Below are 17,302 nucleotides of genomic sequence, written 5' to 3' on the forward strand. Positions count from 1 at the left end.
ACCCTTAAATATTCCTTTGTGTACCTTTGTATTTCACCTGGTTCCAGATTGGAAAGAAGGAAGAAGAGGGAAGAAGTGAGATTCTACATCAACCAGTCCATATTCCTTCACTTTCTAGTGTGTTGATGGATTTATGTGTTATCAGAATTCCAGGTTGTCTTGGAAGGTCTCACGGCTAGGCTAGAACGGGACGCAGGGACGGGGCGCAGGGACGTTGTGGGCTTGTCAGCCAGCGGCCTGCTCCCAGCCCCAGGCTCTGGGTATGGGTGCTCCAGTGTAGAGCTGGGTGGAGCTCACGTCCTGAGGGACGGGAAGGCTGAGAGCCTGAGCCAAAGGACAGCGTGGGGGCTGGGCAGGGACCAGAGTGACGATGGTGTCTGCCTTGCCACTCTTACACCGCCTGGGCAGTCCAGGCAAGCTCCAACCAGAGTCATCTTCCCCCTTTTTCTGAGAGAGGGCGGTCTGGGAGCCCTGTGGTAAAGGTCACTAGTGCAAGGCCACCTGGCTCAGAGCAAGTGGACCAAAATGTAGGAACTCTAGGGGCGCCTGGCGGGTGCAGTTGGCAGAGCCTTGACCCTTGATTGCAGGGTTGTGAGTTCCCAAGCCCTGTTAGGTGTGGGGGTTTACCTGAAAAGAGAAAAGTTAGAATGTAGGAATTTTAATAGAATTGGTGTCCAGAAGCATGGATTCTTTTCAGAAACTTAGTTCAGTCGGTACAACAAACATTTTCTGATTACTCGTTACATGCTCATCACTAGAGTAGGTGTCATGTACAAACGGGTCCCCGTCCTTACACTGGAAGAAGTCAGTCTAGTTACAAAGACTGCTTTGGAAGTAGTCATTTACTTCAACTGAAGTAGGTCATTTATTCACCTGGTTCTAATGCAGATGTTACGGGAGGGTGTGTGTACCGCAAACAGGGTGTTCCTGTGGCAGCTGCAAGCTTGCGTCCCAGCACGGCTTTCCAAGGCTGTTTATGTGTGTAGAGGCAAAGATACATCCATATATGTTTCCTCTTCTGTTTCTCTTCTTGGAGAATTGGCATTTTATTATAATCAGCCTTTTTGATTTTCTGTGTCCTGTTCCACTGTGTGGACAGATGTACTAGGGTTTATCGAGCCATTTCCTTACATTTCAGGGCATCCGGGCAGATATAGTTGGAGGGAGCAGGGGAGGTGGCATGGTGGAGGTGACCGCAGGCGGCCTCGGGAGCCCAAGGAAGCCGTCTTAGCAGTGAGCATGAGTGTGAGCGCAAGCGTGGAGGGACGCTTGTGGCACACACCTGGGGTGGCTCACACCTGGGGTTGCACACATCCGAGCATCCCGGGGCAGGAGGGTGAGGAGGCGGCAGGGCACTCGAGGCAGAGGGGCCAGCATCAGCAAAGACGAGGGGGCATCTGCCAGTGGTCAGTTCTTGGCTTCTGAAATACAAAATGGGAGGTGAGGAGCAGCACAGTGTGCCTCCTGTGTCTGTCTGTGCGTAAGTTTGTGGTGTAAGGGTTCTCCTCGTCACTGACCTGTTGCCACTGTAGCGGCACGTGTGTCCAGGAGCACAGAAGAGCAGCAGAAAGCTTGGGCTGCCTTCCGGAGTTTGCAGTCCAGTCCCGGGGAGAAGGCTGTTTTGCTCACAGTTTGCAGTGGCATCAGAAGGCTCTGATGAGTGGAGGGGTGGGGGGCCCATCCTTGGGGTATGGCACCTGGCCCCCCCGTGCCAAGTGGTGTGCCCACTCTGCCCTGGCACTATTATCCCGCTGAATGCCCACAGTGACCTTCTGTGATGGGTTTCTTTCCTCCTGTGAAGGCCACATAGGCCCAGAGGGGTGGAGTCCCTGCCCCTGAGCCCACCGTCAGGGACAGAGCCTAAGTTCTTTGCTCTGCTTTGCCACGCAGCATCTCTCATTGGTCTCTGGCCCTCTGCAGCTCTTCATCTACATGGGCTGGCTTTTCCTTTTGTGACCCAGGTGTGTGGGAGTGGACTGTGAGTGAGGGGCACTTCTCTGTGCTCTTCCCAGAGTAGAACTCAAAGAGGAACAGCAGGGACCTTTGTCTTCGCAGACCCAGGAGGATTTAGTAAGAGTACAGAGAGGTGCCCCCTACCCAGCTTCCAGCTTCTAAAGACTTTCTGGTATCCCGTCTTTGCTAGAAAACATTTCTGGTCAGGCTTTCTGGCTTAAATTGTTGTCTTCTCTGTTACTTCATGGTTTCATTCATCATTGAGTATTTTGGGGGAGCATGCCCTGTCTGAGTGCTGGCCTGGGTGTGGGGGACCAGCATAGAGCACTGCCCTGACTGGGTCACATTCAGCGACAGCCCGTGGCCTGTCACGCATTGTGCCGGTGTGCCCGCATCTGGAGAGGGCGGAGAGCTGGCTCAGGGCTGCAGCGCAGTGGGGCGCCTAGAGGACTGGGCGCAAGAAGCCAGAGCTCAGGGTTGGCTTCTCGGTGAAGGTGCCGTCTGAAGACAGGCTGGCAGGTGAGAAAGCGAGCCAAGCAGCTGTCGGGGGAGAGGGAGAGCGGCACAGGGACAGCGGAGCCCAGCCCGCCATGGCTGTGGCCTTGTCTGGTTTTCTTCCCTCCATTCCCTGTCAGCCAGACACGGGAATCTGTGCATCCAGAAGAGGCTATTTAAGCAAAGCATGGTCACTGCTGCTGTGCAACGATGTCCTAAGATGATGCATGTTCATCAGGGGGGTACTCCGTGTAGCGTAGCACAGAACAGGACAGAGAACTCTGCCTTGGGAACTGACTTTCAAGGGGAGGATGCAGAAAATTTCCTAAAACTAGAGCAGAAACCGGCATGACTTGAACAGGATGGGGGCAAAGGGGGTGGAGGACCATGGGCCACATAATCAGGGACCTGCATCGGGGGAGAGCCTTTCCTTCAGGCGAGCGGACTCAAGCATCCACTTTGTGCAGGCCCTGTGCTGGAGACACAATCAAGGCATGGGCTCTGCCCTAACGGGCTTCCTGCCTCTCCCACTCTACTCTTGTCTAGCTTCCTCTCGTTCATGCTGACCTCTCCAGCCTGCTCTCCCACCCGTCTCCTACACCCTGCGATGAGTTCTCTCTCCCTCCCTTTCTTACCCTTGCCCCAATTCCCACGGTCTTGGGACAGGGTCGCATGAGTAAACACTAATCGTTGCACAGCTGCTGGGGACATTTTCTTTTGCAGGTAGAAACTTGCTGCCTCCAAATCCATCTGCCTGCAGTGGTGCCTTTGGGAGGAGGGCAGCTCTTCTGTCCAGGAAGCCCTCTTGCTCCTTCCAGATAGTGAGAGGAGGTGCACCTTGGAGAGAAGGCTTTTCTGGAAAGGTCTAGGGGTTTTGTGAATTATATGCTAAATGCAGTTAATGTCCTTCAACTAGCCATGGACCTTGGCTGTTGTGGCTTTGTTTGCATGAAGCTGAGTCTTGTCCTGCTTACATAACAGAGGGGTGCTGACTACTGTTGTTGGAGGAAGCTGGGGGAGAACGTAGTGAAGTTAACTGGCCACGCTGGTTACACGGTACCGTTTTCCTTCAGTGTCTCACTTAAGAATATTTCTTCCTGCAAAATTATGTGAAGTGAAAAAAAATGAGGGTTTGAGATGTCTCCTGTTAATTAAATAATAAGCTCATTGAATCAAAAAGTCTTTTCCCCGTAAGACAGTTCACATGTAAGAGAAAAGCAAAGTCCTGTAAGAGGACTGACAGTCATTGTTTGCTAAGAGCACTCAGGTTTTAAGCTTGAACACATGGTGAGAATGTCTTCTGAAGCAGGGGGTGCACACGGGGTCCACAGGCCTTCTTTGGCTTGAGTCCCAGCATCCTCTGGTTCTCAGCAAAGCACATAATGGAGTTAAAAAGCCATGGAGGTTGGTAATTCTGCCTCTTCAGTTTCTTTCATCCCGTGCTGTCATCTTTGACTCCTTCCTGCAGAGTGTGTGAAGAAGAGGGTCCTCTCTCTTCCATGGAGCGTCTCATACCAATGGACACTTAGGGTCACCCTTTTATTTCTCTGCATTTCCCAAATCTAGAAATCTGCCTTGTCTTGGATATTAATTGGGGATATTTTGCCTTGAAAGGGTTTTGTCATGTCTTTTTTTTTTTTTTAACTTTTTTTTTTTTTTTAAGATTTTATTTATTTATTTGACAGAGATCACAGGTGGGCAGAGAGGAGGAAGTAGGCTCCCCACTGAGCAGAGAGCCTGATGCAGGGTTCAATTCCAGGACCCTGGGATCACAACCTGAGCTGAAGGCAGAGGCTTTAGCCCACTGAGCCACCCAGGCTTCCCTTGTCCTGTTTTTTAAGAGATCTTCATTCTCAAAAAAACTTCCTTTATATGTTATGAACACTTTTTTTTTTTTTTTTTTAAGATCTTATTTGAGAAAAAGAGAGCATGAGTATGGGGTAGGGGCAGAGGGAGAAGCGGACTCCCTGCTGAGCAGGAAGCCCAGTGTTGGAGGCTTAATCCTGGGACTCTGGGATTGTGACCTAAGCCTCCCAGGTGCCGCAACCCTGAGGCCTTTTGAATTTACTTCGTTGGGGCACCCAGCTGGCTCAGTCAGTGGAGGATGTGACTCTTGATCACAGGGTTGTGAGTTTGAAACCCACATTGGGTATAGAGATTACTTAAAAGTAACATCTAAAAATAAATAAATAAATTCACTTGAGTAGAACAATATTAAAAATGAAATTCATCAGTTTAAAAATCCTGGATTTATAGTTCCTAGTTAATAATATTTGAATTTTCTCCTTTATCCTGAAAGTTTATAAACTTTTTTTTATATTTGTTTAACCTAAACAGTTTCCCGTATTGAACACTGATGTTCAAGGAATGAATAGGAGTCAAGAAAAGCAAACCTGGTGGGAAAAAGCCTTGTACTCTCCTCTCTTTCCTGCGTCAGAGTGTGAAGGTAAGGAGGCCTGTGTTAGGTCATTGGTTCATCATTTGGATTTCTCGTCATTAAGAACAATACATTCTTTCACTATGAATAGCAGTTCGCCAGGCTCTTACTGGAGGCTTCTGGGTGGTGGCATTGTCAGGCCCCGGGGACGCAGAGATGAGTGAGGACTGGAGCCAGCTCTTAGCCTAATATGGGGAAAGGGATGGAAATGCATAAAAGCAGGACTGGCCTTTACCAAGGCCTGTTCAAGATCTCTGTGAATCCTGGGGGAATCACCTGTGGGGGGATCTTCAGGAAGCTGCCCAGATGGGGAAGGTGGGGGAGGGCAGACCCTGTGAAAGGGTCAGCTTGCAGGAGGGTAAGAGGGTCTCTGGGCCCAGTGTTCCCAAGTGGGCTCAGCTGGGTGGTAGCTGAGGCCGGAAGGGCAGGCAGGGAAGAAGCCTGGCTGGAGGTGCGGGAGTACCGCTGGTATGGGTGGAGTGTGGTATGCAGGCAGGGACGGCCACTGAGAAGACAGCAGATTGGAGGCTGTCAGGTCTGTGTGTGTTTTAGGACAGTACTCGCAGCAGAGTGGAGAAGGGATAGAATGGCTCTGGTACCAGCTGGGGTTCTGGACCCCTGGTACGGGCTGTCTGGGAGGCCTGGGTCAAGGCCTTGCCTCAGGCCCCGCAGGGGTAGTATGGGAGGACAGCATGGAGAGGTCTCAGTCGAGGACTCCAGGGCCTCAGGAGTGACTCTGAGGCATGAGCAGCAGGAGGGGGTGGAGGGGGACCTGCAGGGGGCAGACAGAGCATGAGCACATTGGGTGAAGGGGATTTGGGTCTGGGAGCCTTCTGGGAGGACATGCCTGGCAACTATGAAAACTCTACCAGCCTGGTGGGGAGTGAGGGCTACGGAGGGCATGCCACCGGCCCCGGGTTGGCGTGGGCTGTGCCATCTGACAGTCTCTGCCGTCGGAGCTGGAAGTGGCACAATACCCCGTTGGTTAGTATTCACACGTGCACGTGTCCGTCGTGTCTCCCGGTTCATGTAATGACCATGGAGCCCGTGGCGCCGCTCACTGCCTGCCATGCCTGGCTCGGTCCAGCTCTCGGGCCGCCAGCGCTGGCCTCCCTGTGCAGCCTGGCCTTCACCAGTGGTGGGGGTGCTCTTTGCTTCTCTCTGTGCTGTGAGCCCCTGAACGCCCTTGCCAGAGCCTGCCTTCCTCCTTCCCAGAGGTTTGCTGGGTCAGAAAGAGCACAAGGCGGAGTCTTCATTTTTAGCGTCTTTATTTAACTGCATTTATTAGAGAGCGGTCATTCTGCTTCTGAGCTAGTATCTGGGCTGCCTTCTCTGGTTTACAGTGCTCCCAGGCTTTCCTTTGATGTAGGCCCCACTGTAGCTTTGGGAGGCGGCAGCACTAGTTTGCAGATAAGGAGGCGCTGAGACTCCGGTCTGACGGTTCGTCCAGAATCCTGCACTAACTGGCAAGCTTAGGCTCGCATCCAGACCATCTTCCCTCGGTGCCCAGGGAGGCGCCAGGGTCAGGGGAGCCCAGATCTGGCTGTGACATAGATCCATTCCATGTACCCGGCGAGTGTCCAGTCACCGGTGAGTTTAACAGGAATGCAGCTAAGGGAGGCCCAGTGCCCCAGAGTGGTGCAGCCAGATGGACAGGGGGAAGTGGCGGTAGGCAGTGCTGGGGGTCCAGAAGACCAGTCCCTCTGGGGGTTTAGGATGGCTCTCAGATGCTGAGTTCAAGCTTCATTAATGTGTCAAGGGCGTCTTGGCAGCCTTAGTCTGGTTTCTTGTCATTAGTTAGGAGTCAGTCCTGACCTTTAGCCTGGGTCCTTAAGGGATGGTTCGTGCACGGCGCTTGTTTTGATGTGAAGTGACAGAGAGACTATCAGTGGGTAGATAATGGCCACCAGGCTTTGGAATGACTTTTGCCTCACAGCTATGCATTAAATGCCTGCGCAGGTGCCTTGTCACCGTGACATGACCAGCCTCACTCTCTCGGCCTGTGGGGGTGGGGTGAGCTGTCTCAGGAGCAGGTTGGCCAGGAAAATGGGGAGCCTCTTGCCCTCTCAGCACGAGTGACTGGAGTCTCTTTTAGCCTGGCTGGGGGTTAATAACAAGCCCCGTGAGTCAGGGGTGACCTGGCAGCTCCCAGCCTCCCTGGAGGAGAGGGATCATCTGTTTTTACGGTAAGGCAGGAGGTGGAGACTCGGAGTGAGCCAGCTGATCGAGGCACCCTGCTGCCGGGGCGCCAGTCTGAGCCCCGCATCCTGCCACCTATGCCTTCATGGATGTAGCTGCATGCGGTGTTGTTTACAGGCCTGCCTTGTGCCAGGCCCTGGGGGCCCTCCTGATGAGCTAACATCCCAGCACCAGCAGAGGGAGTGAGGACATGAGCCCTGTGACAGTGGGGCCCACCTGCAGTGGGAGGTGCCCGGGCAGCAGCTCTGGCTGGTGCTGGAGCAGAATGTGCTTGGTGTACCCCAGTGTGCCTGGCAGAGGGGAGCAACGCGAGAGCACGGTGGGGACATGGTCTGCCGGAAACCAGCAGCCAGAGCATGAGGGCCTTGCGCACCCCAAGCCATGAGGGGTCTGTCCTGAGTCGTGGTCTCCAGAGCTCACGCGCTGAATTCTGAACCTTTGGAAGGCTCATTCATTGTAAGTGTGTGGGTGTTAGCTCAGTCTTCTGGAGAAAGCGCTGCAGGGAAACCATACAGATAACAGTTAAGGGTTCAGGAGACAAAACGGAGCTGGAGCCCAGGGCCTCCATGGCCAGCTGGTAGACCTGGGGCAGTGACCAGACCTCCTGTGTCTCCATTGTTTGGGTTTGTAGAAAAAGACTAACAATAGTTCCTCCCCAAGGGGGTACTTCTGACAAGTAATGTGCATAGCACAGGCCTGGCACGTGGTCCTAACCTGGAACACGGGAGCCGTCCATGGGCAGATCACAAAGAACATTGTCCACAGTTACCACTGCCCATTCCTGACACCTGTGGTGTCACGAGCTACTTTTGTACATACAGAATCCTGACAGCAGGGCTGGGAAGTGCAGGAGTCAGGGAGGGCTGGCTCCAGCTCCACCCAGGGCATATCCTAGTCCAGGAGACCATTACTGTTCCTATGGTGACGAGCTGGCAGGGTGCATGGGGCCCATGATGCTTGGTCAGGTGAGCTGAGTGGGCAAGCCAGCTGGGGTCTTGGTTCACCAGCCGGCATGCCAGCACTGTTCTTGAGGCTGCCTGCGCGTCACCTCTTCTACTGTGCACAGGACCCCTGGCAGGCAGATGGTGACCCTGTTTTAGAGCTGAGGGAGCCAGGGCTCAGAGAGAGCCAGTTACATTGCAGGTGAGTGCAGAAGCAGGGGTCTGCTCACGTGTGTGTAGCCCCGGTGTCCGGGTTATTTTCGTGAACCTGAGCCCATGACTTCGAGGTCCTGAGGCAGGCAGAGAGAGCTAAAGGTCATGGAGAATGTGATGTGTCCAACTCCCAATGGTACGAGGGCACAGCGGCCACTGAGCATCAGTCCTGTCCGCTCCTATGTCACACATGGGGAGCATGTCATCTCCTTGAACTCCTCGTGGTAACTGGACCACAGTCAACAGGAAACATGCTTCACTGGGGGCATTACAGGACTTGCACATGGTGATTTCAAGCCAGGGTCTGCCCTGGGCCTACCAGCTGTCTCCTCTCTCGTCACTGTGTGTCCGCAGCTGTGTGGGGGCGCTGGTCTGGATTAAGACTGGCAGCGGTCAGCCATGGCTGCGCATCAGAACCACCTGGCCCTGACCAGATCCGCCAGGATCTCAGGTGGGGCCTGGGCTGGCGGGCTAGGCTTCACGCTCCCAGGGCTGAGAACTTTTGCACTAAATGATCTGTTTGATTTCTTCTAATTCCATCTTCCAGGTCCATCCCCTTCTGTGGGTTGCTTGCCTACTCAGACCACAAGCCTCCTTTCTCTTCCCTGTCCTTCAGATACAGGGCAGATGAGCTTTAGCGTGATGTTGGCTTGAGAGGGAACAGACAAGGTGGTTGCTGTTCTGTCTTTCCCACTGCACTCCTCCTGTCGGAAGCCCCTTTGTTCATTTGTTAGATGAACACACATGCACTGCATCGTCTGTCTCCCTCTGCACTCCGTACGCTTGTGAGAGCTCAGGCCTTGTTGGTCTTTATCCTGTGTTCCCAGGGCTTACCCTAGTACAGGTGTGCTTTGTTGAATGATTGTCTCATGCTGGGATAATAGGCATGTCTGGTTATGCCAGCCTGTCTTTTAAAAACTCAATAAACAATTTATTAGAATTTTTAAATGGACATAGCATTTTGCTCGTGCATACCTGGCTGATTGGTGTGCGCGTGTCTGCTTTTAGTGACTGTTTAAACTCTCCAGAGTGTTGGTAAACCTAACTGATCTGACTCAGCAAAAAATGAAACAAAAATGTATGTTTCATAACTGTGTCTTAATGAAATTTCCCCCCCTTTCCCTCTTTTCCCTTCTCCATTCAAAATGATTAAGACTGTTATACAAATGCCAAGGGAGAGAATGGTATAGAAGAGTGTCCAGATGGTAAAGACATACCCAGTAACGAAGAGCGTCTGTTAGATTTTAATAGGGTAAGTGGACTGTCCTCCTCCTTACTAACTTACTAACAGCCACGTCTCCTTGCCACTCAGGCTGGAGCCTGGGAGCCCTGGGAGCTCCCCCCCACCACTCCCCTGCCAGTCCCAGGTGACCCAGCTCCCAGGCCCTCAGTCCCCACCTTCATCTCCTCCCACCTTGTCCGCTTACTACCAAGGCTTCCCACAGTCCTGCCCTCGCTACCCCCAGTCTGTCATTCCCAGTGCTGCCACTGGTAATTCCTGCCTACCAGTTGGACTTTGGCACTCCCCCAGAAGCCTTCTGGTGAGCTCCAGGGATGGACCCCACCTTCCTCTGCCCTCACCATGCCCTGTGTGGCACTCTGGCCTCAGCCCTGACACCGGGCTGCTTTTGGTTTCTGTAGCACTGCTTCCCTACCAGGCCTGTGAGCTCCTGCTAGGCAGGCAGGTGGGTGAATAAGGACACCTGTTTCTTTTCTGTGTCGGCACTGGTCCTGTGAGGACTTTTCCCCCAGGGCACCCTAGGGTGTTGGCACCCATGGCCCTATCTTTCCCACCTCTGTGGGGGGTGCCCTGTGGCACCCCAGCTGCCACACCCATGCTTGGGAGCCGCTCTCTGGCCCTTGGCCCTGACCACCCCGCCCTCCCCTTCTCCTACCTCCTGCACCCTGTCCAGGCTGAGCACCCCTCGCTGCTCCTCACGACGCCTGATGGGGGGACTATCCCTGTGCCATTCTGCATAGATTCGGGACGTCCTGTCTCAGGCCGTGCAGTCTCACCGCAAAGTGCAGACCTGAGCCTTGAGCCTCCGCGGGGACTCAGCCACTCCCGCTCCTAACCAGAATGGCCTTCTGTCCCTGCGCCTTGCCCAGAAAAAGGCCCTGTCGAGCTCTGCCCTCGTGTGCCTCTGGCCTCACATCCTCTCTTCTCCTGTCCTTCCTTGTGCCTGTCTTCTGCTGCTGCCTCAGAGGTCCCAACCAGGGACAGTGCTGCCATTTGGAAATGGGGGGTGCTGGCTACTCTGAGGAGGGGGTGGTCCTGGGTTCTGTGATGGGGGTTCTTGTGACTGGGGAAGGGGTACTGCTAACTAGTATGATGGGGGGTGGTTACTGTTGGAGAGGGGCATTGCTAGCTACTGTGACTGGGGGGTGTGCTGGTTACTGGGGGGGGGCGTTGCTCGTTACTATGACTTGGAGAGGCGGCGGGATGTCGCTGGTTACTATAACTGGCCGGTGGGTGTGGCCCGGTTTGGGCCACTGAGGGACAGAAGCTTTGCTGATCACCTCGGGGTGGGGGGCGCGGCATGGCAGGTGGCCGTGGAGAGGGAGGGTGATGTCACTCATGTCTGACGGGGTTCGGGGAGCATTGGTAGTTGCTGTGACTAGGGAGGGGCTTCCATTTGTAGTCAGTGTCCTGGGGGACAGAGATGCTGACCATCTGGTGTGTGGGGGACAGTCCCACACAATAGAGAGTTTTTAGAACTCCGGTTTCTGAAGCCCAGCCCCCAGGCAAGCTCTGGCTGTTCCTTACACAAGACTTGCTTCTCGGCCTTCAGGTGAGGACGCTTCTCAGAGGGCCTCCCCTGCCACAACTGTCAGAGAAAGAGAGCATGTGTGTGTGTCCCCTGCCTGCGCCTCCCCTATCGACCACAGCACCCCATTTACAAAAACCATGGTGTGCCGTGCTGTTGCTTGGTCAGTTTGCTGTGGGCTCTCCCAGAATGTGAGCCCGGGGACAACACAGCTGCACCGACCTCCCCGGGTTCCTGGTGCTTGGCCCAGCCCCCAGCGAGGTGGCCCTCATACCTTGGCTCGTGCAGTCAGTCCTCACACTTGGAACGTTTTGTCCCAGGGTCTCAATGTACAGAATCAGCCTTTTGGCCGCTTTCTGAATCGCAGAGGAGAGTGTGGTGGTTTTGCCCCGAAGCAGTGCAGCTCTTCGTCACTTGTGGGTCTCCCCAGGAAGCCAGCGATTTGCTGTTTGCCCTCTGTATGTCGGGAGTGTTTCATGTAGCCCTTTGGGAAAAAAGTCTGGCTTTTGATCTGTTGAAAACTGTTTCTTTCATCCCAGGTGTCTTCTGTTTATGAAGCAAGGTGTGCAGGAGAGAGAGGTGCCGGAGCAAAACCCAGCGGCTTCCGCAGAAAGATCTACTCCAGCACCAGCTCCGGCTCGGATGGCTCCGGCTCGGAGGGCGGAGGCGAGTGGGTGGACCCTGGCGAAGAAGAGCTCTTTTCTCGAACTCATCTCTAATCCTGCAGCGTAGTACAAATTATTTTTTGAGAGCGATATGTGATGGCAAATACCCTTTTGTGAGGCCTGTTAATCTAAAGCAACAACTTAGGTTTCTTCTTCAATTAACTGATTCAGATCAGCAATTATCTTTCTCTTCTTGCTTATTTTAGAGTTGAGGACAGCTATCCTGTTGAAGATTTTTTGTTTTCCAAGCTGTTGAATTCTTGGCTATCTGAAATAGACTAGATTGTGTTGTCAAATCAAGAATGGGTGTGCATGTGCTTGTCTAGAAGCAACCCTGCTTTCCACATCTTGACCGCAGTTGCTGTCTGTCCTTCCAGTTGCAGCCCCGGTCACTGTCACCTTAGCGCCGCGGTGTCCGCGGCCACTGCCGCTCTCCAGAGACTTGAGCTTTGAAACCTTTAGGCTTTGTTTTCTCTGAACTGGGATATAACACCCACCCCTGCCATGGATCGGGGTCTTTCTCAAGGCAAGAGGGAAGCATGGGTGACTCGTCCACGGGCTTCACAAGGTCAGCTCTCGTGTACATTTGCCGTAGGAGCCACAAGGGTATGCTTTTAGAGACTTACAAAATGCTGTTTTCTCTCTTAGGATTCTCCCCCCTCAAGTATCATGGAAGATACTATGGTTTGTGACTTTCTTGCTAACTGGAGGAGCCAAGGCTTTGAGGTGCGGGGTAGCAGCGGAGGCAGAGCAGGGCAAGGGCGTACTCCCAACCTGTTTGACGTTGTGGTGACTTTTGCGCCAAATGCCCTTCAGGGTTATTTGTGGTGAGGGTTTTAGTTGCAGATCATGATTTTCTGGCGACCTCCATTGAATCGAAGCCTCCAGAACTCCAAATTATAAATGTCTGATATGCAGTACAGGCCGCCTCGTCACCCCAGAGAAGCCCTGGCTGCTACAGCTAGCCGCTGTCAAGGCTGTGATCGAGTAGAGCTTAGATTTCATTTTGTGTTGGCGAGAATGTTCTGGGCAAGTTCGGTGTGGTGGGTTGGGGGCAGGCAGAGATGTCCTTTCTCCAGACCTTTGTGATGGCTTCATGGGACTTGCTTCCTGCTCTCCGTGGGGGCTGAGCAGTCAGTCCGTCTCCTCCAAGTCCTGTCCATTCAGGATGGCCGCCACCTCGAGTTTCCACGCCGGTGGGCAGCAAATGAAGCTACGAGGAGCAGTGTTGTAAAACCAAATTGTTATTCTATTTAAAAAACAAACAAACAAAACCTAATGTGTAAAATCAGTTTAGCATGTCCGTAACACCAGGAATGGCAGAGAAGTCTGGCGTGGACGAGATGGCTTCACCGCAAGTCTTGGCAGGTGGTACACACGTACACTTCGCTAGCTGGGAGCTGGAGTGGCTGGGCGATCCCTGGTTTGCTCCGAGCTGTGGGTGCAGTTGCCTGCTTGTAACTGAGGACACAGATGACTCCAAGGCTGCAGAGCCGCCCTGGCTTCAGTGTCCTCACTGGGAGAAACCCAGCAGACGGCGGGCTGGGGTCTCACCACACGCCAGGGCTTGTTCGTACTCGGCACATCTTATGACACTTTAAAGTATGTGTGTGTGTGTGTGTGTGCGTGTGCGTGCACGCGCGCATGTGTGCGTGTACGTGTGCAGGGGTGTGTGTGTGTGCATGTAAGGTTTATGTTGCTGTTATTTATTTACAGACTTTATAAGGTTTTATGTATTTTTCTTTCTTCCAGAGCTTCCTAAAAAGTGATTAGCATCTGCACTGAAATATAATTTAACAGCAAAGGCAAAAAAGAATTGGAAGTTGTAAATTCCTAAAATCACTACAGTGACGATCATTCTAGAAATCGTTGCTTATGTAGCAGAGACCAAATAAACATATTTCAGATACAACCTTTAGCTCAGTTGATTTTGGACAGCTGCTTTTTATCAAGACAGGGCTCCAGGTGGCCGAGGTGCCGACTTCCTCATGCACTGGCGGGAAGACAGTGCACCTTCCACGGGGAACGGGGATGGATCATAAAATGGGCAAGGGGATTAACAGATTATGTATTTATTTGTTTTCATAGCTAAATGGCTGAAGTCCAGAGGCTTTCAGCAACAGAGTTGAAAGTGTGGTTTTTAGTTTTGTGAATGGATGATCACAAAGAAAAAGCATTTTTTTAAAAAGTTGGCAAAACGCTGAGACGCACTGTGGTATGACGCGCATTTGCATATCCATAGCACTGAAGTACCCGTGTTCCATTCCTGGGCTGAGATTTTTTTCCCCGTGGTTGTATTGTTCTGATTTCACGTACACCAGAGTAACTGATTTTTTTGTTTTCTTGTGGAGTTAACACCAAATAAAAATTTCAAAAAACAGTTGGTTGTCTTTGTTTATCATAGCAGAGGATCTTTTGTAGAGATCTGCAGCCTTAGTGACCTGCGTCAGGAGAAAATGGAAAGCATCCAGGTCACATCGTTCCAGATGAAAGGCATGCAGCTCTTAACGGGCATTTGCTCGGAATGCTGGTGCACTGCTTTGCTGGAAAAGGGAGGGGGGTGCCTGCTGGTTAACGAGTCTCATGCGCCCCCCCAACCCCAGCTCCTGCCTGAATCCTGCAAGAAACATGTGATTTTTGTCCAGAGGTATAGACAAAAGTTCCATCTTCTTTGTTACGGGGAAAAAAAACCTGTTAACACGATCAACGTTCATTGTAGGAAAAGAAATCAGTGGATTTTTAAAGTATAAGGGAAACTCCTCTGCACTTCCACACTGGGCGCTGGAAGCTGCTCCCATTTGTGCCCAAAGCCTCTCCAGACAGCTGAGCACCTACAGGTCTGCAGAGAACATGTGATGTGACAAGGCGGTGCTGTCCCTGCTTCTGTGGACTTCATTTTTTATTCATTTATTTGACAGAAATCACAAGTAGGCAGAGAGGAGGAAGCAGGCTCCCCGCTGAGCAGAGAGCCCGATGCAAGGCTTGATCCCAGGACCCTGGGATTATGACCCGAGCCTAAGGCAGAGTCTTTAACCCACTGAGCCACCCAGGCGCCCTTCTTCAGACTTCAGAAGTGGGTTTTCACTCAGACGTCAACTCGTGGCTGTGATTGTAGGTGTATGTGAGAGGTTGGTTTTGGTTTTGGTTTTTTTTTAAGATTTTATTTATTTGTCAGAGAGAGCGAGCACAGGCAGACGGAATGGCAGACAGAGGCAGAGGGAGAAGCAGGCTTCCTGCCGAGCAAGGAGCCCGATGTGGGACTCGATCCCAGGATGCTGGGATCATGACCTGAGCCGAAGGCAGCTGCTTAACCAACTGAGCCACCCAGGCGTACCTGTACATAAGTTTTTATAGCTATGTTATTTTGTTCTAGAAATTTAATAGGTCCCTCACTGATCATATATAGAACGTCCCATCATATAGAGTGCTCCGTATTCTGGATAGCACTTCTGCAGATGCTTGTAAACGTGGGTGTCCTTGTACAGTCGCTCCTGAGGGGAGAGTCCGGCCTGTGAAGTGCTTGCTGTCCCCATGGCTGAGATCATGACCTGAGCTGAAGGCAGAGGCCTAAACCACTGAGCCACCCAGGCGCCCCTGTGGGCATGTTTTTAAATGCTATCTTCACCTTGAAAGAGTATAAAGATACACTTCTGTGGTTTTTCTAGAACCCATATACCTTATGTAGAGTTTTTTGTGGGTTTTTTTTTTTTCTTAAAGTAAGCTGTACACCCAATGTGGGGCTTGAATTCATGGCCGGGAGATCAAGAATCACCTGTGCTTCCAACTGAGCCAGCCAGGCAGTCTTGGAAGCATGTAAATTACATACAAGGAGTGAGGCTTAGGGATTCAGTCTCCTTTTTTTTTTTCTGGCTTGTTGGCCAGCTACTGCAACATCATTTGTTACCATCACCTGATGTGGCTCGAGTCTTCCCCAGGAATGGCGGCAATGCCCTGTTGCACTCCACTCCCAGAAGTACCAGAGGCTGGGCTGGAGGGTGTTTGTGGGGCTAGGTGGCGGTCATCTGTTCCCCTGCAGGAGGTTGTCCATGGGAGGTGAGCCCTGTGGCTGCCTTGGACTGTCTTCAGCCTGTTTCACTGGGGCCCACACCTGCAAGACCAGGGTGTGGGGGCAGGGCTAGACCACTGCTCTGTGCTCATGTTCACCTGGAGATGGGGTGCTGTCCCTAGGAATTGGGACATCTCAGCTAAGTGCTTCTCAACCAAAGGGGTATAAAGCCCTTTAATTTTTTTTAAAGACTTTATTTTGGAGAGGGGCAGAGGCACAGAGTCTCCAGCAGTCTCCCCTATGAGCATGGGGCTCCATGTCACACCCTGAGATCGTGACCCAAGCTGAAATCAAGAGCTGGATGGACACTCAGCCCACTGAGCCACCCAGGCCACTTGCAGACCTCTCCACATGAGATGTCCTACATGTTCAGCCACTGGCCTTGTGGCTGTGCATACCGGAGGGGCCTGTGTCTGCTTGGCTGTCCAGGAACAGAAAGGAGGGCCCAGCCCCAGGTTTCTCTTGAAAGCAGGCAGTGGCTGGATGGCATCACAGGCAGGGCACTGTCATGGGCACAGAGGCCAGGAAAGGCGCTCCCACTTGAGAGCCCACCACTGGCCTTGCGTCACTGGTGTGGGGAAGGAGATTCGCCAGGGACAGTTGTGTCACTTGACCGAACTAACAGGGACTGGCAGTGACCTCCCCACCGAGCCCTTGGATGGGGTCCACGTGTCTGCTAGTAACAGAACAGCGGGCATCCTTCCAGGCATTGGTCATGTTAGCCGGCAATACTGTGACGTAGGTGCCTTTGCCCCATTTGACAGGTGAGGAGAGTGAGGCCTCTCACCTGCCGCATGGTACAGCCAGGATCCAAAGTCGGCTAGGCAGAGATCCTAGCGGTGCCTCCCCTGGGTAGTTTGTAAGGATAAAACAACACAGTGGGGCAGCCAGAAGGCGGAGTCGGGGGGACGCTGTCCCATCCTGGGGGTGCGGCCAGGAAGAAGCCAGGAGCGCAGAGAAGAAGCTGCTGCACCCCGGTCCGGTAACTCCCAAGTAAATCCCATCCTCAGGCTGCCCCTTCCTTCCCTCTTCTCCCCCCGGCCCACAGGGACTGGTGAGTGGTGGGTAGCAGAGCCTCTACAAGGCCCTTGCCTTGGAGGCCGGTCCTGCAGAGGCTATGCGGCTGTGTGTCACATGTGATGCCAGTCAGCCTGCTCTCCCCCTGCTGCTGTTTGAGCCAGAGCACATCTGCCTCAAGCCCACCGTCTCCGGGTCCTCCGGCTGTCTGGCCTCAGACCCCAGGCTGAGTCTGGGGCACACCTTCCCACCACTGGCTTCTCCCTCGCTCAGGACCCCTGGGCAGAGGGAGGAGCCCCCACGGTAACTCTGGCCCACTGTGGGCCTGGCCTGCTGGGAGAGCCCAGACCTGGGGTGGCTTCGTGGTGCCTTCTCAACTTGCTAAGGGGACCCGGCCTGGAAGGAGTCTCATCCTGAGTGCCCTAAACCCCAGGCTCAAGCGACCCCAGGGCTCCTGAGGGCCTTGAGCAAGTCCTGGCCCCCTCTGGGCTTGACTCTAGCTCTCCTCCCAGGCCTGGGGCCCCAGTTCCTGCTGGTCACAAATGTCA

The 17,302-nt window shown here is 53.1% G+C and overlaps 1 protein-coding gene across 4 annotated transcripts in view; it reads left to right on the forward strand.

Moving 5' to 3' along the window:
• The window catches only part of KIAA0232, an 85,745-nt gene extending 71,694 nt beyond the window's left edge, over positions 1-14,051 (forward strand). For 3 of the 4 annotated variants that reach the window (XM_082727490.1, XM_082727492.1, XM_082727491.1), the window contains exons 7-8: positions 4,786-4,894; positions 11,546-14,051. In XM_082727490.1, the coding sequence (XP_082583616.1) occupies positions 4,786-4,894; positions 11,546-11,562 (126 nt within the window). In that variant the 3' untranslated portion in view covers positions 11,563-14,051. Of the gene's footprint in view, positions 1-4,785; positions 4,895-9,392; positions 9,491-11,545 lie in introns of all 4 variants that reach the window. The other variant, XM_082727489.1, reaches the window with a different exon arrangement.
• Positions 14,052-17,302: the final 3,251 nt, after the last annotated feature.

The sequence above is a fragment of the Mustela nivalis genome (assembly GCF_964662115.1).
Source record: "Mustela nivalis genome assembly, chromosome: 4".
In the NCBI taxonomy this organism is placed as follows: Eukaryota; Metazoa; Chordata; class Mammalia; order Carnivora; family Mustelidae; genus Mustela; species Mustela nivalis.